This window comes from Spea bombifrons, chromosome 2 (genome assembly GCF_027358695.1).
Source record: "Spea bombifrons isolate aSpeBom1 chromosome 2, aSpeBom1.2.pri, whole genome shotgun sequence".
In the NCBI taxonomy this organism is placed as follows: domain Eukaryota; kingdom Metazoa; phylum Chordata; class Amphibia; order Anura; family Pelobatidae; genus Spea; species Spea bombifrons.
The window spans coordinates 112,914,977-112,939,516 of record NC_071088.1 but is presented as its reverse complement, the minus strand read 5'-3'; the positions used below and the strand labels follow the sequence as shown (position 1 = coordinate 112,939,516).

Sequence of the window (24,540 nt, the reverse complement as noted above, 5' to 3'; positions counted from 1 at the left end):
ATATTAAAAAGATAGCTCTGGGCAATGCCAAACATTGGAGATGAAGTGAAAATATATTATTGGAGAAAAATTCATCCCCCATGGAAGTGGCTGTGGTGTTGGGATGTCTATAACTGTAAAGACTGTGGTAAAGCCTGCATAACATCTAATGCAGTGGCATATCATTTTGGATTTAGATGTAGAATAGTGACTTTTTATACTGCAGTTCCTGTGACATTAAAATGTTGTCACTGTTATAATTTTGGCTCTATGTGCCCGTTCAGGGTGTTATTTTAAGCCAGGATAATATGATGCACCTCTCTTAGTAGAAGCTGAACCTCTTATATCTCTTAGTAGAAGCTGAACTATTAGAAATGTTTCCAATTGATTTCAAGGTAGCTTTTTCTTTTTTTTAAATATTTGCAAATAATGTTTACACGATTCATTGACTTGAACCCACAGTTTCAAGAAAGTATAAAGCTAAAACACAGCCTTGTGCATAAAAACATTAAAATACTTAAGTAAATAACCTTTGTATGTTTGAAATTACGAGTGATTTACATAGTTCATATTTTATACTGAAAAAGGTAATTTTTAGCGCAAAAATACAAATGAAGAAGAAGAAAAAAAACAATAAAGAGGAAAGGACAGGAGCCAATGAGAAATGTGGGAAGGAGTAACAGAAAAAGGATGAGTTAAAACAGGGGGAGTGAGTGACAAAGGACTAGGGCTTGTATTTAAAGGCAGGGATTGTAGCACTGAGTCTCGGAGACAGCTCACAGATCTACCAGCACAGAGGAGCAGTGTGACAGCAGCTCACACAGGTACAGTAAGGACTACCGTGTCAATTGTATATTTGCAGGTGGCTGGGAATGGGGTGGCGGGAAGCATCTTTAACTCTTTAGTGGCCAGGGCAACTTCAGCTTTAATGCAAGCTAATTCAAAAACATTTCTGTATTAATAGCAAAGTTAATAAACATTTTTATTTGTTTAGGATATGGCTTGTTAGAATGTTCTATCTAACATAGAAGCCAGACTAATTAATTTTATTTTTGAATTATTATTATTAATCCAATGTGTAGCGATACCCTACATACTGTATAAACTATATCAATAAATTATATTGCCTTATTTAATCACATTGGATTTATTTTCTTTTGATATTATAATATAAATAATATATCCTAATGTAGTATCCTTAACTATACTCTACATCTATGTTTAAGTAAAACATTAGTTTGCGTTATATTATATACATTTTTTGCTTTATTATTTTTGGAAACAGATATGTTTTTCTATGCAGCTAAAGACATATAGAAAGCACAAAATAGCATGGATTATTTTTCATCATATAGTTGAAAGTTTTTCTATGTCTTCATTTCTGATGGAAAGCAAATAACAAAAGCAGATCAAAGACATTACAAATTACTACAGCTAAACAAATAGAAACAAACTAAATATAAAAGACTGTATTAAAAGGCAAAATGTAAATCAGATTTTAATAGAGTAATCGGTTTGAAAAAAACAAGTAAAACCTCATGATAAAATCTCAGTGAAAAGATTGTGTTTTGGAGATTAGAATTTTTAACACTAAATTACAAGTGCTATTACATTCTACACTCATCTGGTGTTTAAATAGTTAAGCGCATTATTCCAGAAAAGTTTCCTAGCTAAAACATTTGTATGCAGAGAGCTGAATGAATAATAAATTTTATAGCAATAGTGGCATCAAACAGATAAATAAATATAAGATTAATTTAAGATGTTATAACAGGGGAGATGTCCAGGAGAAATAGGTTATAACTCTTGATTGAAATAGGCTCACAAGTTCACAATTCAAAGTTACTAATTGACTTGTAACAAAATAAGAAACAGTAGTTATATTAGGTATATACCCTGGTAGATGGAGAATCATAAGTTAAATCAAGCAAAAAAAAAAAAAACCTTGCAATATGGAACTCTGTACAATGCTTAACGCTGGGAAAATATTTCTCTTTGATCTTCACATCACATATATGGAGAGTGGGCTTAAAAGAAAAAAGGAAGATTAAGAGAAGTAGGGAAGAGAGGTGGTCAAGAAAAAATAGATTAAACAGATAGATAGATCTATAGAATAGATAGATATATAGAATAGATAGATAGATAGTAAGCAGACTATCTAGTGCTGTACTACTTAAGGCTACAATACTTATAGAGCAGAAACAATGTTTTTCTGATGACATAGTTATATTAACTGATATTCCTATATGTATCTGGATTTAATTGTAAGGTTTCAATCCTCGTCATTGTTTGTCCTGAGACTTTATTCATGCTAATGGACACTTTATTCGTGCTAATGTGACAATATGTCATATGCATTCTGAGGCAGAGATCAGAAGTGTAAGCCCAACACAAATGCCAGGCACCTTGGGCTACCATAAGAATTCATGTTCAGTCAATAGTTATTTTTAAAATGTTCATCATGACAGCATCTTTACATGAAAGAGGCCAAAACTATTTTGCAGACTAACAAAATTTCCACCTCTTTCTGTCAAATTCCTGCTTAAATGTTGACTGTTGTTTAGCAACCAGTTGTTGAGGTGTGTTGGTTCTGGCAATAATCAAGTTGGTGATAGCAGTAGGGAGGGAATATTATAGATAGGGGAAAGAGAAATAAAAAGTTATGAAGTTAAGTACTTAAAGAGTGAAAGATAATGTGGACGCTGTGTGACGTCAATGCAAATGCTTTGGCCAATGCAATATGTCAACTGCATATATATATGTAATCAGCCATAACATTATGACCACTTGCCTAATATTGTATATAATTATATATATATATATATATATATATAGTAATGTGCACTAAGGGGTATAGTAATGGTCACCTGAGACTCTTAATATTACTTGTCCCTAGACACTGCTCAGCACACAGACTAAAAGACAACTGTTGCACCATTCTGAAAATGAGGAATTCTGCTATTGGCCTCGCAATTCTTTTCCTGATGGTGGTAAGAACAAGTCATGGAAGCTGTGGGGAACCCCAGGAGTCTCAGAGTTCTAGTGCGCAGCTCAAGGTAGGATGCACTACAGACATTTGTTGATGTTACAGCTTTTCTTGACTACTACAGCTGTCCAGAGAAGTCCTGAGATCTTCTGATTTGAGTGCCCTTTCACTTCAATGTTTTGCACAGTAGAAGAAATTTGCTCTGGAAGCGTCCACTATTTAAATTCAGAATTGCAAACCTAATACTGTCAATTCTTTCCAGAATATATATAAAAAGGGAAATATAATTATTATACATCAAAAGCAACCTAATTCCTGTGTGAATTACAATTACATTTGATACAAACAATTGACTTATTAAAAAATGTAAGCTTTATTGCAATTAAAATAAATACAATAACTTAATAACCAGTAGTTTTATGAAGACGACCAAACTAAATGACTGCATAAATGCCAAATACTGTTTCAACAGAAGCAAACATTGTGTAGTTCTGCCTCGGCCATTGGGATTATTTGTTGGAATTAATTTTACAGACACAATGCTACAGTCTAGTGCTAAGCAACCAGTGTCTTGTCTTGTTACAAACGTTAGTATGTAAAATTACTACAGGAATTACAAGGGACACAGCTGGAACTGGGTCCTTTACCTAAGGGGTGCCTAACTTATTTGCATCTCCACATCCCTGGTGTCAAGCAGACACAGCAGGCACTGTTAGTGACAATATGCATCTTAACCCTACACCATCACTGAGAGCAGCCCACCCAGAGAAAAGAGACATGGGCTATGAAGGACACCTAAGGTACTTGGGTGGGAGTAGCTACTGTAACGAAAGGTGGGATAGATAGGTGGTACCTTTCCATAGTTCCGTCCTCTCATACGAAGCTGCTTAACTAATTATATGTTGAAAAATAAGACTTGATTGTTTCATTGATCTTCATTTGCGTGTGATTTCAGAACTACTGCTGTCCACTTGCAGCATGTTTACTTATTTTTCCACATTTTACAATCGTCAGTAGTTGCACATCTTTAAACCGCATTGTATACTGAATTTATTTTCACTTGGTCAAAACGGTCAAGATTTTGTGGAAAATGTGCAAGCACTGCCTATATTTCTTTCCCAAGATAAACGTGAGGCTAAAATAATTTGCACACCTCCCGGCAAATGGATTAGATGAGTGTATTTGGAACTGATTCACACGTTTCCACTAACTGCATGCTGTTTGTCACCATTTCATATCCCACTATTATGTATCATATTAACATTTAAAACATCTCAGTTCAGATTTTTATCTGAGAAGGGAATGTTTTCACACCTTCCATATAAATTGGTGTCTTGTTACCTCAAACTGCCTGCCAGTGTCTCTCTGTACCTTAGACACCTTCTCCCTACCTGGTTGCTTGTCTTTCTGTTCAGGGTGACATTTTAGGACAGTGGTTAATAATGCTTCTTGGCACTCAAAAGGTTAATCCTTTAACTGCACACCTAATAGCATCATTGCTATGCTGAATCCTATAACACAATAAGCTACGTGTTTACCTCTTTCAAACAGTACTTTAAAATAGCAATACAATCACCGTATCTGCCAACATAGTTTGAGAAAAAAGAAATATGAAACAAAAAGAAATATTTTGTTTATTCTTCCCTGCATTGGCCCCAAATGTAATGAGGTGTGTGTACATAGAAATATTTCCGAAGACACACAAAACACGTCAAATGCCATTTATTAATTTCATATTGTGTTCTCTTTAGATGTGGCTTATGCAGAGACTAATTATTTTAGCAAAGAGACAAATTTACAATACGTGTATGCGATACATTTACCCTTTATTATATTATATATTTATTATTATACTGTTGCACAATAACGTGTGTTCCTTTTTTAGGCATTATCATCTTTATGTACACCTTGCTAATTATATCCAAAAACATTTACAAGTATGTTCCATTCACACAGTAGAGACACAGTAGAGACACGTTCTCTGTTGCGTTTGATAGACTAGATCATGATCAGCACTTCACAAGATTAATAGTGTTATTCATTAGATTCTGCTATGGAATTGGCTGACAACATTTCGGTCTAACTTGGGGAAACTACTATATTCCATGTCAGACTTCACCAAATGCAACATTACACATAAACGTGCAGAGTGTCCAAAACCAGGTTCGGCAGAGCTTTGGAATTTGATGGTGACTTTGCATTTTACTTGATGGTGAAATAGAAATTGTGTAGTTAAATTGTGCAATAAAGAGAAAATAAATCCATTCAGATGCATTCCAACAAAGACATTAATCATTTACATGATCTCCAGTGAATATGGCAGTTTCTCTGTGTCAAAATCTCTTGATCGACTTAGACTCGACCAAGATTCTGTCTTGCATCTGCAGATCACAATATTGCTGCTTCATTTATTTGCATATATATTAGCTCCTTAGTCCAGACCAATTCATTTGTGGCTAGAATCCATTTGGGTGTCTGTGTTTTTGCTGTTTCTTGTCCAATTCACATAATCAATTTCCCAATCTTGACTAGACGTTTACCGTTAGAATATAAATGTCCTACCTAATTCTAACATTCATACTTTAGAGTATTAGATTATGTTTAGCCTCAAAAATGTAGCCACTTTTACTTGCTGTGCGATTATTGTTACCGTTTTTGATAATTCTGAAATTTGCATTTTCATTACACAAACTAGAAAAAATACCAGTGACTGGGGCATTCTAGAACATTTAGATAGATAGAACAATAGGTTTTATACAGCATATACCTTACCCAATGACCTCTTGCTTGTCTGTCCATGTTTCAATTATTTTACATGGTAATATCGTATATTAATTTGTAATACTTGCCCTCTGCTTGGCTTTCCAAAGTAAAATGTTCCAATAAAAAAGCCCAAAAGCCTACAATGAGGACCATAAAAAGGATTAAAGAAAGTATGCATTACCCATTTAATATACATGCATTGGCATGCATTAATAGTTTGCATACTATATATGTGTATAAATATAAACATACATAAAATATGTTGTAGATGCTTAAATAATTGTACACAATGTTTTTTTCCGAAAGTTTAGTGTCCTAATCAGTGCAATTCTTTATTCGATGCACCTAATATTTCAACATGAAAAGGCTATTCCCCTACAGTCCTACATGACACCTGCTTCAGGCCTCACAAAGTATTGGCCCGTGGCAAGCTCCACCTGTGCTGTCCCTTAGCTTAATCATATCACCTATACTTATACCAATGCTTCCTGTGCCATCTGTGTGGCCCTTCTCCTGGATTTCGCAAAGGTCTTTAAGGTCAATTCGCAAAGGTCTTTATGGACAATTGTCGTAGACCCCTAGGGTAAGCTTGGGAAAAACTCACCAGAGCCCTTTGCATTCTTGTGGCCTATTGAGTCTCATAGAAGACCATTTTTCTTTAACACAATTTGCAACAAAGATTCAAGCTGTTACTTGTGATTTTCTAGTTGCACCTATGTCAGGGATTCAATGAAATCAAATGAGACTTAAGTTCCAGGTGTTAAATCGGTATTCAGAATATATTTTACACTGCCACTGGTATCATAAGAACCATGACAGGTAAATTATTCATCAGAGCAGTGTTTCTATGGATCAAACCCATTGTAATTCTAGAAATAGCGGTATGACTCAGCTTCGATTACCCAAACTCATTTATGTGATAGGATGTTGTCATAAACAAGTGAGGCCACTTAACCCAATTTTAGTAACTCTCATGGATTTAAAAAGGCTGGGATTTTACAATTACATTATTGTGCCTTGTTGAATGTGTCAAGTGGTTATAAATCAAGTTATTTCATCTTATTTCATAAAAATAGATATAGATATAAATAAAAACACATCAGATAAAAAAATTATTCCTACCCTACATAATACCTTTATATGCTGTATACCTGCCATAAGGTCATGTGCAGGTAAAATAATATTGTCTCAAAAAGTTGATATTACTGTTCCTTCATTATCCACCATTCTCTCTACAACACTACCCGTTTAAAATAATCATGTGGAAAAAGTAAAGCACAATATTTAACTTTTACCATTTCTTTGTCTCGTGTCACCTATACTGACCATTTGGGGCCAGTATGTGCCATAAACAATAAAAATGCCCATTTAGGGAATACATGAGGAACCAAGGCAAATGAAAAGGATCCCTACCTGGTTTTTCATTATGAAAGTAACCTTTCTTTATATTTACTTGTGAATCTAAAGAGGAGAGGATGTCACTGGAAGCGCTGTCATATTGCCCTGAGTTACAGTTAGGGCAAAATAACGTCGCTTTTGGTGATATCTTCTCCCCTGATTGGATGATCAGAGAGAGGATATCACTGGAAGTGCAGCCAATTTGGAGGAAGTTCCCTTTGGATTGTGTCCGCAGAGATGCGGTAGAAGATTGAAGATAGCAGGTCGAAGATAGATAGATAGATAGAAAGTGGTCAGCAGAATTGGAAGTGGTCGGCAGAGAAGGTAGGGAAACATTTAGAGAGTGTGAGAGACTGAATGAGAGTAAGCGAGAGTGTGAGTGAATGTGGGCCCATGCGTTTATGACAAAAAAAGAGCTTTTTGCTCGTTTTAATTTTTCATCTGATTCGTGGAGGGTATACGAATTGAAATGCCTAAAATTCTAATATCTATCGCTCGATCTATCTCTCGATCTATCTAGCCATCTATCTCTGTGTTTGTTTGAGTGTTAGTAACGTAACCTAACCATAATCTAGGTGGCATGGGTACATATCAAACATATCATAACTGCAGTTGTCAGCATTTAAAGACATTATCATAAAAATACTCTGAAAATATCTCCTAGAACACACTGATTGACAAGTCTATAATAACCAGGGCCTAATTTACATCATATTGATTTACAGGTTTCACATATCTACACTATATTTATATATTCAGTGAGTTTTATTTTTTCTGTTAAGTTTTTGTTAGCTTTCTGGAAAAAAAAATGGTGATTAATATAACACAATATAAAATTACAATGTATGCAAAAAATTATGATTTCACAGAAATGTAAGTGTTGCAAGAGGTTATAACAGGTGTATCAAATAAATAGCTTCTCAATAAGAATTAAGGTAATTGTGCAATGTATTAGCCCACTTGTGTTGCCACTGTTTCTTTGGTAATAACTACTATAGCTCAAAACCTGATATTACAATAGGATGTTTATGGTATTATTATACAGTCTGAATATACTTTTGTATACATTTTATTTGTATATGATGGTGCATTCTGCCAACCAACAAATAGATTAAAACAGCTCTTGAGAGTCAGCAGTTCTAGTAGCTCTATATTAATTAGCTCAGGTATACTGCAGAGAGCATAGTGTTGCTTTTTTAATAACTGTACGGTAATTACTTTATTTTTACATGGTATGGTAGATTAAATTGACTTGGCTACCAAATGTAAACTTGCTGTTCACATCTGTGCAAAAAATTTACCCATGTACTGTTTTAACATTTAAAAACATTAGTAATAATAAATGATTTGCCCTAATCTTCTCCTGTTGAGATGATGCACCCAAGCATGCATTTTGGCTGGTCATTTAAATCTTTAAATGCTCTTTGAATCTATGTAATAGATTTTATAGCTGGTACTGAACACAAGAAATGTACGAAAATAAATTGGCATAGTGATCATGCATTGCAGTAATTCCAAGAGGTTGCCCAGGACCTTAGAGTATCATAGATTGCCCTTCTATACTATTTTCGCATCATGGCCTCTGCCAATAACATTACAACATGAAAAGCGTATGTCCCAGCTCAGGAGTAGCTCAGTAAATGCTGTTTTTTATTCTTCAACTGTTCTCTAAGATCTTCTCTTAGATCTCCTTACTCCATTTATTTGATGAGCAAGCCACTTCCCTTCTGTCTGTCAGGATTCCAATACATTTTATCTTGATGTGATGTTGTGCCGCATTTGCCACTTACTAGGCTTTTTGTAAATAATTAACAAGGTTAATGAATTACGAATTATTTGACCTTATTTTTAACTAGAATAGAATAAGGTATTCCAGCAATACTCATAAAATACATTGATTGCTGTTATCCATATTAAATGCTGGGGGAAATATATATTTAAAATTAGAATAGGAAAAAAATATTTACTGTATGCTACATTCCTCTTCCTAGTACTTGATCTAATTGTAATGGTAATGTCATTTAAGTTCAAGACAAGCATTTCAATTTGTAGCATGTTACAGCGAGAGCAGTGAAAATAAGGAATTTACAGAACATTTCGTGTCCTCAAAGTTGATATGTTAGAAGCAGGAAAACTGGGCATGCTTTAGGATCTCAGTGACTTTGACAAGGGCCAAATTGCGATGGCTAGATGACTGGGTCAGAGCATCTCTAAACCTGGAGTACTTGAGGGGTGTTCCCTGTCTGCAGCGGTCAGTACCTATCAAAAGTGATCCAAGGAAGGAAAAGTGGTGAACCAGCGACAGGGTGATGGGCAGCCACGGCTCATTGATGCACGTGGGGGCAAACGATGGCCCCTGTGGTACAAATCCAACCGGCGAGCTGCTGTAGCTTAAATTGCTGAAAAAGTTAATGCTGGTTCTGATACAAAGGTGTCAGAACACACAGTGCATTGCACTGTGTTGCGTATGGGGCTGCGTAGCTGCAGACCAGTCAGGGGGCCAATGCTGACCACTGTCCACTGCTGAAAGGGCCTACAATGGGCATGTGAGCATTAGAACTGGACCACGGAGCAATGGCAGCAGGTGGCCTGGTCTGATGAATCACATTTTTTTTTACATCACATGGATGGCCGGGTGCGTGTGCATTGCTTACCTGGGCTTTTGGCAACCTTCGGCTAGGAACTGGATGTTACATGTACCACCTACCTAAGACCATGTACACCCTTTCATGGACATGGTATTCCCTGATGGCATTGGCCACAAAGCTAAAATGGCTCAGGTATGGTTTGATGAACATAACAAGGAGTTTAAAGTGTTTACTCAATCCAATTGAGAATCTTTGGCATGTGCTGGACAAACAAATCCAATCCATGAAGGTCCCACCTTCCAACTTACAGGACTTAAAGGATCTGCAAACCTTGATGCCAGATACCACAGCACATCTTCAGAGATCTAGTGGAGTTCATGCTTTGAAGGGTCATGGCTGTTTTGGCGGAAAAGAAGGGAACCTACACAACATTAGGCAGGTGGTCATAATGTTATGGCTGATTGGTGATATATATTTTATATTAAAAAAAAAAAAGAATAAGTGTGCGGAAACTTTTCGAACGTCCCACACATATACAGTATCTCACAAAAGTTAGTATACCCCTCACATTTTGTAAATATTTTATTATATCTTTTCATGTGACAACACTGAAGAAATGACACTCTGCTATAATGTAAAGTAGTGAGTGCACAGCCTGTATAACAGTGTACATTTGCTGTCCCCTCAAAATAACTCAACACACAGCCATTAATGTCTCAACAAAAGTCTTTGTTGTCTCATGAAAAGTCTCAATTAGCCATTTTCTCCTCCACAGTGTCATGTGACACGTTAGTGTTACAAGGTCTCAGGTGTGAATGAGGAGCAGGTGTGTCAAATTTGGTGTTATCGCTCTCACACTCTCTCATACTGGTCACTGGAAGTCCAACATGGCACCTCATGGCAAAGAACTCTCTGAGGATCTGAAAAAAATAATTGTTGCTCTACATAAAGATGGCCTAGGCTATAAGAAGATTGACAAGACCCTGAAAATGAGCTGCAGCACAGTGGGCAAGACCATACAGCGGTTTCACAGGACAGGTTCCACTCAGAACAGGCTTGCCACGGTCGACAAAAAAAAATTGAGTACACTTGCTCAGCGTCATATCCAGAGGTTGTCTTTGGGAAATAGATGTATGAGTGCTGCTAGCATTGCTGCAGAGGTTGAAGGGGTGGGGGGTCAGCCTGTCAGTGCTCAGACCATACGCCACACACTGCATCAAATTAGTCAGCATGAAGAAGGACGCCTCTAATAAAGATGCACAAGAAAGCCCATGGACAGTATGCTGAAGACAAGCAGACTAAGAGCATGGATTACTGGAACCATGTCCTGTGGTCCGATGAGACCAAGATAAACTTATTTGGTTCAGATGGTGTCAAGTGTGTGTGTGGCGGCAACCAGGTGAGGAGTACAAAGACAAGTGTGTCTTGCCTACAGTCAAGCATGGTGGTGGGAGTGTCATGGTCTGGGCCTGCATGAGTGCTGCCAGCACTGGGGAGCTAAAGTTCATTGAGGGAACCATGAATGCCAACATGTACTGTGACATGCTGAAGCAAAGCATGATCCCCTCCTTTCAGAGACTGGGTCGCAGGGCAGTATTCCAACATGATATCGACCCCAAAAGGACGACCACTGCCTTACTTAAGATGCTGAGGTTAAAGGTGATGGACTGGTCAAGCACGTCTTCAGACATAAACCCTATGGAGCATCTGTTGGGCATTCTGAAACTGAAAGTGGGGGAGCGAAAGGTCTCTAACCTCCACCAGCTCCGTGATGTCGTCATGGAGGAGTGGAAGAGGACTCCGGTGGTAACCTGTGAAGCTCTGGTGAACTCCATGCCCAAGAGGGTTAAGGTAGTGCTGGAAAATTATGGTGGCCACACAAAGAATTGACACTTTGGGCCCAATTTGGACATTTACACTTAGGGGTGTACTCACTTTTGTTGCCAAGGTTTAGACATGAATGGCTGTGTGTTGAGTTATTTTGAGGGGACGGCAGATTTACACTGTTATACAGGCTGTACACCCACTACTGTACATTGTAGCAGAGTAATTTCTTCAGTGTTGTCACATGAAAAATATAATAAAATATTTATAAAATGTGAGGGGTGTACTTTTGTGAATACATATACCATTGTGCTCAAACGTTTGCATACACTGGCAGAAATTGTGGATGTATGTTGGTATTGATTTTGAAAATATGACTGGTCATGCAAAAAAACTGTCTTTTATTTAAGGCTAGTGATCATATGAAGCCATTAATTATCAAATCATAATGATAGCAGATATCCTCAAAATGGCCCTGATCAAAAGTTTACATACTCTTCAATGTTTGGCCTTGTTACAGACACACACACAGGTTAAAATGACAATTAAAGGTTAATTTCCCACACCTGTGGATTTTTAAATTGAAATTAATGTCTGTGTATAAATAGTAGAAGGCCACTACTGAACATTTGCAGACAATATTAGCTTCAATAGAACTTTTAGAATATCAAATGTATCAACATATCTACAAAATATAAAGGGAATAAAATAAAATTTATAAACAAACAATTATGAAGTTCTCAAAAAAATTTTTTTTACCGACAACCAAAATAATTTGTCTATTCAAATAATAAATATTTGAAAATATTTGTAAAAGAGAAAGCCATTGAGAGAAAAGCACAGCAAGCGGAATAATTTGTTCGTAAGAAATGTTTGCTTTAGTTAATTTACTTAAAATTTTAACAAATACAAATTTAAATGGGCTATACTTAGATATAAAGTCCACTCACTAGACCACATGGGAAGCAAAAGCATTTTAAAAAGCAATGTTCTGCCCCATTCACTTCTCAACTCTGCGTAAAAAGTGTAAAAATCTAACTGAAAATACAAATGAATGTAGACAGCGTTTTCTGTACCAGCAGTTATATAAGTGGTCATGAATAAGCTATGTGGAAATGTTCTAGAGACAGTTTGCATTTAGCATGTGCTGATGAATACCAGAGTAGTATTAATTAAATATCAAATCATATACAATAACCATGAAGCTTCAAAATATGATGTTCAATGTTCATGTGTTGCCAGCAGACATGGAGCTTAGCGAACACAGTCCTCCATCTGACAACAGTACTCTGAGAACTCACAATAAAGATCAGTTTATAAAATCACTTAATTTAAAGCTAACCATTTTCCATTCATGAATAAATACGAGCTAATGCTTCCTTATAATTATATATATTTATATTTTCTGTAGTTGATATATTTTAACTAATGTCCAATACAATGGATGATGTAAATGCCCACTGTTATTGTTTTTTCTTCACATCCTGCCATGTCACTTTCTCTTTTAATGAGCAGGATGGATGAAGTAGATAGCCAATTGGTATTCCTGGAGACATGATATTTAAGCAGGGCTTCCGAAGATCTATGACTGTTGGCGTGTCAATAATGGCTGTATGGCAGTCTGTATAGCCAGGCTTCTCAACATATTTGTTTCTGAACCAGATGTGCCCTTGCTTTTGGGAATGTCAGACTGCAAATCAAAATCAAGGGACTTAGAGAGATATTTCACACATTTCATTACATCTTCACAGGACTTTATATAATTGCAATCACTCATGGAATGTAATAATTAACATAAAGTGACATATTATAATGTAACAGGTATATCTTGTCAGGTTTTACAATTACAGTTCTGTTCTCTTTGTTGAAAAATATCTTCTATAATTTTGATAGCTTTAGGTTTCACCTGAATTGCGTAATAGGCAATAGTTACTAAACGATAATATTCTTGTTTATAAATTATCTTTTTGTTCGTTATCTTGTTTTTAAAGCCCATTCGATAGCATCAATAGCCAAAAGGAAATTAACTCCTTTATAGTTCGTGAATGTGATATAGTGGTTACTGTTTAAAAGCTGGATCTTTAAAAAAGTTATATAGTCAATATAGAAATGCATTATGGATTATTCTTTAGTGGCCCTATCAGGCACCAGACCTGCTTGACAGCAATGCATTTATAGAGATGTCACTACCCTAGGCCTTATACTGCCATTTCCAAATTTACCCCAGTCCTCCTTCCCCAGTGGTAGTGTTTTGCAGAGCGCCAGGATACAACATGAAATCCCATCGCTCTGCGCTGGTAAAAGATCTGCACAGACCTCTAGTACAATTGGGTTGGTTTCAAGGGAGATCTCATCTTTTACATCCCATGCTCCTTAAGGTCTAAGGCCTACAGGTCTCCCCCATGTAGGCAGGGTACAAGCAGAAAACGGGCATAACAAGTAGGAGGTATGCATGGGAATTGGCTGCATCACCATTACCCTGCCTCATTTGCATTGAAGGAATTCCAATACTAGGTATTCATGGCACATTAAACCCCTTTAAAATCAGAAAAAGGGATAATAATAATTGAATGTCAACACATATAGATATGCACTCAATTGTCCACATTTGTTTGATTGGTATTCATAACAATTGCTGGGAATATGCATGTAATTAGACAATGCAAATAAGAAAATCTAAATTCTGTTCCAATGAATTCCTTTAATTTAGGTTTTTTCTTTTTTAATGAAGGAAAATAAATGAATTGTGCTTTTTTTTTCTTTTGCAGAAGAGTTCTGATAAGTACAAGCTTCCAGCTTCCCTATTGAAGAGGTTTTATGATGACTCCTACGATGGCTTTGTTGGGCTCATGGGCAGAAGGAATTCTGGTATACTTCATTAAAACTTCTTAAATTAGACTTTTTCTAGAAATATCAATTATCTTTTTATTTAATGAAGATATGATAGGACTAATGTAAGGCTTAATTCAGTCTTTCCAGCACAAATAATTAGAGAATAAACCATCAACACACCATTTTCTACATTTGAAACATAAGTATTTAAAAGTCACAAATGTCACCAGACTGAATTATTTGGGGCTGTGTATCAAAAGTAATTAGGAGAAACATCTCTCTAGTTGCCTTGTTGACTTCACCATATTTACCAGAACTGTTCTACATACATTATTCCCCACTGTTGTAAGGCCTGGCAGTGTGCTGGACCTTTTTTTGCAATGTTCTCACAGGGCTCTTACATTAGCTGCTGCCTATATGTTGTGAATTTTATAAAAGGAGTGAGCAACACATAGAAGAACAATGCAGATTTCATTTGCTGACTCATAAAACAAAGTAAATTCAAGGAACAGAGACAGCCAGTCTTCAACATATGAAGTAAAAGTGATCCTCATTTTACATCAACTCAACTTTGAGTATCATGCCTTTGTTTTAGACCAGTCTCAAATTATATGATGACCCGAACAACATGACTCCATAAATAGAGCCCTTCATGCAAGCTTACAATCTAGAGGGGATGGGGTATATAAAGAATTAAGGTGTCGAGAATGGGGGAGAGCTAGGGTCGTAAAGGACTTTGGGGTTGTATAAGTGGTAGTTGGGGAAAACTCTAGCTAAAAAAAATTGTACACGTGTCTGATTGAACCTAACAGTATCCTGGTGCTTACACATCAGACCTGTACATGAAAGGTAGGGAAAGTATGAACATTTAGAAACATTTTGCAAACTATTTATTGGATCATATTTACATACTTAACTAATCTAAACAAATCTGAAAAATAAACTAAGCACACACTGTAAAATACTGGTAGTTCCATAGCCAAAAATCATGTGTTATTAATACCATGCTATTATTGTTTATTTATAATGTTCAAGAGGACATTACTGTGCTGTGTAATGGGGCATAGAGGCACAAAACAAGCAACATTTATACATAATAGATAGAAGAGTGCAATGAACACAGTCCAGCAGAAAGGCAACAGACAGATAACAAGTAGCAGGTGAACTGCAGGCACAGTGGTAACGTATCACTAAACCAGTTTTACCAGTTGAGAATTATGCCCATAGTGACATTCTATAATCTAAAGCTTTCTTGTCTTTATTTAGATTCCAAAGAATATTTTTCTCAGCCTTTAAAAAGTAAGTAAGATGTGACATTGTTCTGACACCATATATATGCTGTAATTTTATCCCCGCACAATAACCCTTACTTAAAGCAGGTGTGTACATCTGCAAACCTATGTTAGATGGCACATCTCTTTATGGTCCAGTCAGTGTTGGTGTGGATTAACTATTAGGGGCAGTTGCCCCAAGAGCCCATGAGTTTGGGGTTTCCACAGTAGGCAGTAACAGAGGCAGCTTGTAAACGATTACCCACCCTGGGTAACATGTATGAAAGATGTTATGTATAAAACTAACATTACATTACAATTATTCTGTGCCTTACAATCACAGTTGGTAAGATACATTTAAAATCAGAAACATTAACAAACTGGTACAAAAGAAGACATATGACCCTGCTCTTGTGAGTTTACAATCTAGTCAGTTGAGGGGGAAGTAAAACAGTAGAGGAGAACTGATTGGATGAGGATATGTTGGTCGGGTCAGGATGAGTTGAGGTTGTTAGTTGTTCAGATGGCTTAAACAGGATGTTGACTTGTAAAGAGGTGGGTTTTTTTTTTAGAGAGAGTTTTTGAAATTTTTATATTTAGGAAGAAAATCTGATGGAACGAGGAAGGGAGTTCCACCGAAAGGGTACAGCATGAGTGAAATCCTGGATGCAGGAGTGGGAAAAGGGAATGAAGGTAGAGGAGAGACGGTATTTGGATAAAATCGATCTTGTTCGTAGGTTAGAGCAACTCCTCTGCCTAAGCACCTGCTTGGAAATATTCCTGTCTCAGTCAAATCTATAGAATGCCTTGTGATATAACAGAAATACTGAATACCACCATGTGTACACCTCTTTTATTATAACGTGTCAAATGTCTGTCCCTGTCAAAATAGGGAATTGGCAAATAATGGCCCATTCACTTACAATTATTGTTATGCAAGCCAAGATAAACAGCCTAAAGTCATAATGTTCAGCTTCACAGCTAGTGGTTTCCATGATGACAATCCAAGTATTTTAATAAATTCAAGAAAAAGTAATCCGGCTTCAATTACTCAGGGGAGAGTTTGAAGAAAGAAAAAAAGAAAAAAAAAAAAAGAGCGCATTGGGTACCTACACTCCTTCTTCCACCCCAAGTCACCCATCCTTCTGGCCCATCCTTTGCCCATCCTAACTAGTTTATTAGAAGCATACGATTATGTACTGGACATCCCCAGGTCAATTAAGTATTTAATGGTCAGGAAACATTTGGCCAGCCCACACCTTCAAGGGTATTTTTATGACTTACTGAGTGAGTTGTATTTATGTATTTTAGGAGATATGCATGACTTTTTTGTCGGTTTAATGGGAAAGAGGAATTTGCAGACTGGTAAGTGTTTCAATTACTTTAACCTGTTGTCTATGTTTAACCCCTTAACAACAATTGACGGTCTTCACCCAAATGGTGTTGCTGTAATGCCTCGATGTCGAGGCATTCAGCAACACCAAGATTGGCATCAGGGGCCATGTCTGGCCCCTCCATGGGGTGTCAACCTAAACCACGGTGTTGCTGAAATGCGACGCACTGCCACCTCTGCGAGAGATTTTGCCACTCGCAAGATGGCAGTGTCCTTTAGAACAATAAACAAGTTTCCAAGAGGGTATCGCCTGACCCCCCTGAGAACTCTGGCTCTTGCAGGTTGAATACAGGTACTGCATTCATCCATGAAAGTCAAAGGAGCCCAGCTTTCAAATCACAATGCAATTATTAAAATCAAGTAAATTAAGTTTACATTTTTTTCACAAATGGTAACGTAAAAATAATTCTGTTTTTTTTCATTAGCTTTTATAGATTAGTAAAAGATTTTTTAAGTAAAAGTCCTTTTTTCCCTCCGTTTTTCACCATTTTATACTTTAAGTTTTTTAAGTAAATGATATGACACAATCAAACTAATGACATCTAAAAGTAAGCCCTTCTTGTCCTGAAAATACAATATATAACGTGTGTGGGTTCAGTAAATGGGAAAGAAGAAAATTACAGCTTAACACGAGCCATTGTCATGAAGGGGTTAAACAACTGACTACATTTGTAGTCAGCGGCAACATTTGTATTAATCTCAATACTATCTATGAATCTATAGAAATCTAACTGTCATTTTGGTGTGATAATAAGGCTTAACGTTTTAGTAAAAAAATTTAGAATACATATAGTACCAGATGTTCTAAAATGGTTTGTTAATTATATTTAACATCAATAGACTTGTGATGTTAAAACTATATTATACACCTAAACCACAAAATGTTTTTTTTCTAGAGAATCCTACAAATGAAGAAAACGAAGCCCAGTCTGAATCCAGATACTTGACAAAATGTAGGATGAAGTGAGTTGAGGGAAAGTGGTGTTTTTATTTTCTTTGGGCTGTTTCTCTATATTTCCTCATCATGTTCTTCTTTTTTACATTCATGCCATTTCCTCAATAATGGCTCTCTCCAATTTTATGCCATTTCCACATGATGTTCATGCTTAACACCATCCTCATATCCTATCCTCCCCTTTAATGTCCCCTTTCCATATTTTGTGTTTCCATATGATACCATTTATTTCACCCACATTTTCTTTACCCCGTACGATCTCAATACAATTTTCTGTCTCCTATTTTCCTGTATATTTCTTTTTCAGCCTTCCTTTCTGTTTCTTCATAAATATCTTTCCCAAGCTATATTTTCTCCACCAGTTACTCCAATCAATTCCTTTACAGCCACAGTCTTTTTAATATGTTGTTCTTCCTCAGTATCTTTATAGACTCCAGTCTATTTTTCTAATTTACTTTCCAAAGTCCTATTCACTTCTTCTCCCTTTGTCCATTTTCCTTTCTCTTCACCTTCGGTTTCCCCTAGAAAAATGTCATGCTTCGCCACTTTTTTGTCAGGCGACAACATTGTCACATATTGGATGAAACATGAGGTCTGTCTTCTCTGTTGGCATGTAACTCTTAAGGGGGAGTTGTGTTTAGCCATAAACATTTCCTGCTCCATGCTTTGCTAGCCCCTTCCACATGGCCTCATCTCATGCAGAGCTGCCCCTATGTGCAGATAGCCCTTCCTATCACAAAGCCACTGAACTAGAAGAGGGAGAGCCCTGGATGGCCTACCCAGTGAAATTATTTTCCTAAATCCTAAGACATCACTCAAGTGGCTGTTCTTAACTTTAGAAAATGAATAATGCGTGGCAAGTTTTAGGTGGGTGTGTTTAATGAATAGCTTGCTTCATTTTATTCATCGTGACCATTGATAGGGCTGATTCCATGGAAACACAGAATGTCCATGCTGTAAAAACCTCAAATTATTTTGGTCCATTGACTTGTTTTATATTCAAGATAGCCAAATGCATATCCACAATCATTAGTAAAGATTTAAAAACATATATTGGAAAATGTTCTAATGTTCTAATATAAATTTTTAAAACAAACTGCAGTCTGTAATCTGAAACATCTACAAGTATCAACAAATGACCATAAATAACACTGGCCTTTGCATACAGCACTATAGAACAGTCATAGGAATCAAGCCTGAATTAAGAGTGGCTTGAGTTATTATAATACTGTGCAAAATGTATTTCTTAAAAGCTCTAGTCCTGGCCCTAGTCAATCTAGACCAGTATGTCACTGAGTGTATGGTATAAGATGCACCTGCCTAAAACTAGCCCTTGATAGTCCTTCAGGTTGTAATTTTTCACCCGACATGCAATTTTGCACTTAATCTGGAGAAATTAGTAAATTCAACAGGAACTCAACCCAAAGATGAGATATTCTGTTAAAATGGCAATGATTTGATGTTCTTTTCTGTAGGGTTGTAGGCTCAGAGAATATTTTTAATTTAGCCGAGACACAGGTTGGTGAAAGTGTTGGGGCAGGAGTAGGCGGATTTGTTTTAATAAATAATGTAGTACAGTATAACTGGCCATTCGGGCAGGGTTGAGATCAGTAAGGCACCATCAACTGATCAAAAACTAGTAAATCAAGGTAATTTGTATTATCAAGTAGTGGGATATTTTGGAATGTATTATTTAAAACGATCTTCTCTTCATCATACAGGTTCAGACGTTCAGTTTAGAAGTAAGCAACTGTCATCTGAAGCCACCCACTAATGGTTTGATGTCACACACTGGATTTCTTCTTTTGTACCACAAATTCAAGACCCACTTGTATTGCGATATGTCACACTACCATCACCCTGTTGTGTCCAGCAATGTATACATTATGGTAATTCATTAATAGACTGTGTATTAAAAACAGAAGGACAAGTAACACAATGGATAATAATGTCAATTAATATCTGCATTGTAGGGGTATTCCTTCTAACTCTCACTTATTTTATCATATCTCCACTTCTCACTTGTGTTTATTTCTTCCACTATCCTACTTGAGCAGTCATCCCTATTTTTGATTTTTCTGTTCTAACTCAGTAATATGATTACATTTAAAGTCTAGTTTTCTGTTCTCATAGTCATCATTTCAAAGCACAGCTGTAGATGAACTGGATTAGTGACTGGGACTAAAATGTACACGCAATCTGAACTGATCAGTCAACATTACAATTTACCACCAATGGAAATAATTAAAAAGCAAAAACTGAGAGATGAGTGGTGACTCATATACTAACCTAATGTTAAAGAAGGAAATCTTTACTTGCTCTGTTTAAAGTTATTCCCCTATATCCTGTAAGATCACAATGCTTTACCTTTGTGCATATTGCCATACCATTTGTTTTAAAAACACATTATGTAGCTTAAGGAAACTATAATACAGATCACATTCAAAAATAATAATAATATTTTTACATACAATCTCTGTGTTTTTTTGTATTTTCTTCTTAGAATTCTAAAATGCAATGATACACCTGCATGTGCAAAAAAAACAAGTAGCAGGGCCGTAGGAAGGGTGAGGCGAGAGAGGCACTCGCATCGGGCGCAGCTGCGAGGGGGCGCACAGCCGCCCGATCAGCAACTGCAGCCTCCAGGACTGGTTGGGGAGATCATGGATCTCTCTAACCAGCCCAACATTAAGGTTGCCATTCAAATGCATTGGGCATACTGGGCAGTTGCTCCATGGTGAATCACTTCAGGGGAGTGCTGAGGCAGCTCCACGATTGTGCTCTCCCCATCCAGGCCTGCTCATTGGGTGCCCCCGTGGTCAGTGCGCACCCGATGAGCAGGGCTGGTTGGGGAGATATAAATCCCCCTCTAACCAGCCCAACATTAGGGAGAGCGAAGTCTGTCACTTCAGACTTCGGCTTCCTGCTCGCTAATCACTACGTGCCGGCAAATGATGCAGAGCACCAGGATATGATGTCAGCCCGGCGCTCTGCATCAATAGCCGGCGCACCGTGATGAGGGAACACTAAAGCAGAGGCCTCAGATGACAGACCTCGTGCTCCCATGACAGGATGGAAGATAGAAGATGGAAGATGATGGAAGATGAGAAAAGTAAGATAGGGAGAAAGGGGTGTAAGGGCAGTGTAGGTATTTGTGTGCTTGTAAACTGTCATGTGTATGTGTGTGTGTAAAGGCAGGGTTGTGTATATGTCCGTTTATGGGCAGTCGTGTGTAAGGGCAGTGTAAATAGAATAACCGCTGTAAAAAAAATAGCTGGAGGGCACAATTTTCCATTCTTGCCTCAATTGGAATTGGAATTGTCCAGTGGCAAAACCAATATTTCGTTTTTAGGGTGAGCTTTCAAGAGTACATACCACCTTTTATCAAGTTGAAAGCAATATGATGGGTGGGCTGGCATGGGGGGCAACACCCCCAAAAGACAAATTCCGTGCATTGCAAGTATGTATGTAAGAGTGTGTGTATGTGAGTTACTTACAAGAGTGGGCAGAGACCAGAGGGGGCACTTCGATTTAATAGCACTCCAAACCAGAAGGTGTTGGTCCTCCCCTGAATAATACTGAATTAAACAGATTAATAAGGAATGTATTGGAGCAATCTAAGGTGTGGTATATTCATTAGGGTAGTGTATCAAGGGGGAATGACAGAGAAAAGTCATTATTATAGGAGGTACTTACATGCACTATGTGATCAAAAGCATGTGGACCCCCCCTCCTAATTAGCGAGCAATCACCTAGGCAGCCATCTCCATAGACAAACAGCAGTAAAATGGGTCGTACTGAAGAGCTCAGTGGCTTTAAATGTGGCACTGTTGTAGGATACCACTTCTGCCACAAATCAGTTTGTGAAATTTCCGCCCTGCTAGATCTTCTGCAGTCCACTGTACGCAATATTAGTGTGAAATGAAAGAGTCTAGGAGTGACAACAGCTCAGCCAAGTAAAAGTCTTCCGTAGCATCACTCATTCTGAAGTTCCAAACTGCTTCTGGAAGCAACATCAGCACAAGCAGTGTGCATCAGAAGTTTCATGAAATGGTTTTACATTAGACGTGCAAATGGGATAAAAATGATTTGGCCCATTAGTTTTCGGTCAGGGTTCCTACCCATTAATTTTGGACAAAAATTGGGGGCTTTTTAAATTCAGAAATTAATTTCGTCCAACACCAGACGCTGGCAGAACTGAATCCAGGATAAGCAGCAACCACATAAGAGGTTAACCAGACAGTGTAGGTAGGCAGGCAGCAAGATTCACAAACGATTAGTCAGGCAAAGGTTAAAATCACAGCAACAAGACAATAACTATAACATAAAACAGGAAGCTCACTGTAGCAGAGCCAACAGAACTACTGAGCATTAACTAGAGGGTATTAAGGTTCTTTATAGTGCTGCTAGGGTCAAAACTAGGTAAATTCTCTCCTTGACATTGACCTACAGAGACCCTGCAGTCTGCCTTCATTGCTGTGCTGTCTGGATTAGCTGGATCCGCCCCTTGTAGATTCTCACTAGCATCAGGGACGCGGGCAGGGACAGAAAAAGCCAGGGCTTTGGCGAAGGAGGACTGGAAGCTGTTTGGAGACCTGCCGCATAATGACCCTGTCACCACAAGGATGCTGGATCATTAGTTTGCTCATACCCCCGGCCCTGCGGCAGCTTTGGAGAGGTAAACAAGGATCCAGTTTCGGAACTGACACTCTCACATTGTCATTCACTGTCATACTCTCTGAATGTTTTCTTGCATTCTTTGCCCACCACTTCCGTGTTTGTTTCTCACAGCGCAGTGTCTTCCATACTTCTTACTTCTTTGTCTGCTTCTCTGTGGATATGGCCTTCCAGTAGATCCAGTAGGATCAGGGGAGAAGGTGTTCCCGGAAGCTCTGCCATTTTGCCCAAAAATAGCCTACCATGAACTTCCACAAAAATGAAGGAGCTTCCAGTAACGTCCTCTCACCAATTCTCCAATTGGTGGAGAGGACATCACTGAAAGATCCACAGCTTTAGTGGATGTTCACAGGGAAGTCATATCTGTAGAGATGCGAAGAAAGAAAATGGAAGACAGAAGAACAAGAAGATGAACAACTAAAATATGATCGAGAAAAAGCAGAGATGCGAGACATGGAAGCGGTCAGTGAAGAAAGTAGGGAGACATTTCGAGAGCATGAGAGAGAGCGAATGAAATTTAGAGAATGCGAATAAGAGTGTAAGTGTGCTAGTGAAAGAGCTCATAAACCTTGAATGAAAATTCTGAGCATTTTGCTTCAATTTCGTTCATAACGTGGGGGTGTCGACTTGTTTTCAGAAATTTTTATAAATTGAAATAAATAGTTTTCATGGCCTAGCTGCTGCGCACAAACCAGAGACTACCATGCATAATGCCAAGCATCGATTGGAGTGGTATAAAGCACACTACAACTCAATTCTGAAAATCTGATGGACGAATCTGGGTTTGATGGATGGCAGGAGAACCCTATCTACCAGAACGCATAGTGCCTACTGAAAAGTTAGCAGGAGTAATAATGGTCTGGAGCTGGTTTTCAGGTTAAGCTCCTTAGTTCCAGTTTAGGGTAGCGTTAATTCTACAGCATACAAAGTCACTTTAGACAATTTTATGCTTACAGCTTTGTGCTGCCAGTTTGGGGAAGGCCCTTTCCTGTTCCAGCATGACTGTGCCCCTGTGCACAAAGCAAGGTCCATAAGAACATGGTTTGATGAGTTTGGAGAAACTCAAGAGGCCTGCACAGAGCCCTGATCTTAACCCCATTGAACACCTCTGGGGTGAATTGGAAAGCCAACTGTGAGACAGGCCTTCTTGTCAAACATCAGTACTGGTCTTGACACATCCTCTATTGAATAAATGGGTATACATTCTCATAGGCACACTTCTTGTGGAGAGCATTACCAAAAGAGTGGAGGCTGTTATAGACACAAAGGGGGACAGGGAATAACTCCATATTAATGCCCATGGTTTTGGAATGGTCACATACACTCACTGGCTACTTTATTAGATAAACCTGTTCTATTGCTTGTTAACACAATTAGCTAATCAGCCAATCACATGGCAGCAACTCAATGCATTAAGGCATGTAGATGTGGTCAAGACAACTTGCTGAAGTTCAGACCGAGCATCAGAATGAGAAAGAAATTTAAGTGACTTTAAACATGGCATGATTGTTGTGCCAGACAGGCTGGTCTGAGTATTTTAAGAAACCGCTGATCTACTGGGTGTTTCACGTACAACCATGTCTAGGGTTTACAGAGAATGATCCAAAACAAGAGAAAATATCCAGTGAGCGGCAGTTTTGTTGACAAAATTGATTTGTTGATGTCAGAGGAGAATGGGCAGACTGGTTCGAGATGACAGAAAGGCAACAGTAACTCAAAAAAAAAACGCTGGTTACAACCAAGGTATGTAGAACACCATCTCTGAACACACAACAGCAGATGGCAACCTTGAAGCAAATGGGCTACAGCAACAGAAGACTACACCGGGTGCGACTTCTGTCAGCTAAGAACAGGAAACTGAGGCTCTAATTCGA

General features: G+C 37.8%; 1 protein-coding gene across 1 annotated transcript; it reads left to right on the top strand.

Moving 5' to 3' along the window:
- The first annotated feature begins 749 nt into the window (after positions 1–749).
- Positions 750–20,462, top strand: TAC3 (tachykinin precursor 3). The gene is made up of 7 exons (XM_053457682.1): positions 750–803; positions 2,876–3,035; positions 14,307–14,406; positions 15,637–15,669; positions 16,953–17,006; positions 17,931–17,997; positions 19,711–20,462. The coding sequence occupies exons 2-7, from the start codon at positions 2,925–2,927 to the stop codon at positions 19,727–19,729; spliced, it is 384 nt and encodes a 127-aa protein (XP_053313657.1). The 5' UTR covers positions 750–803; positions 2,876–2,924; the 3' UTR covers positions 19,730–20,462.
- Positions 20,463–24,540: the final 4,078 nt, after the last annotated feature.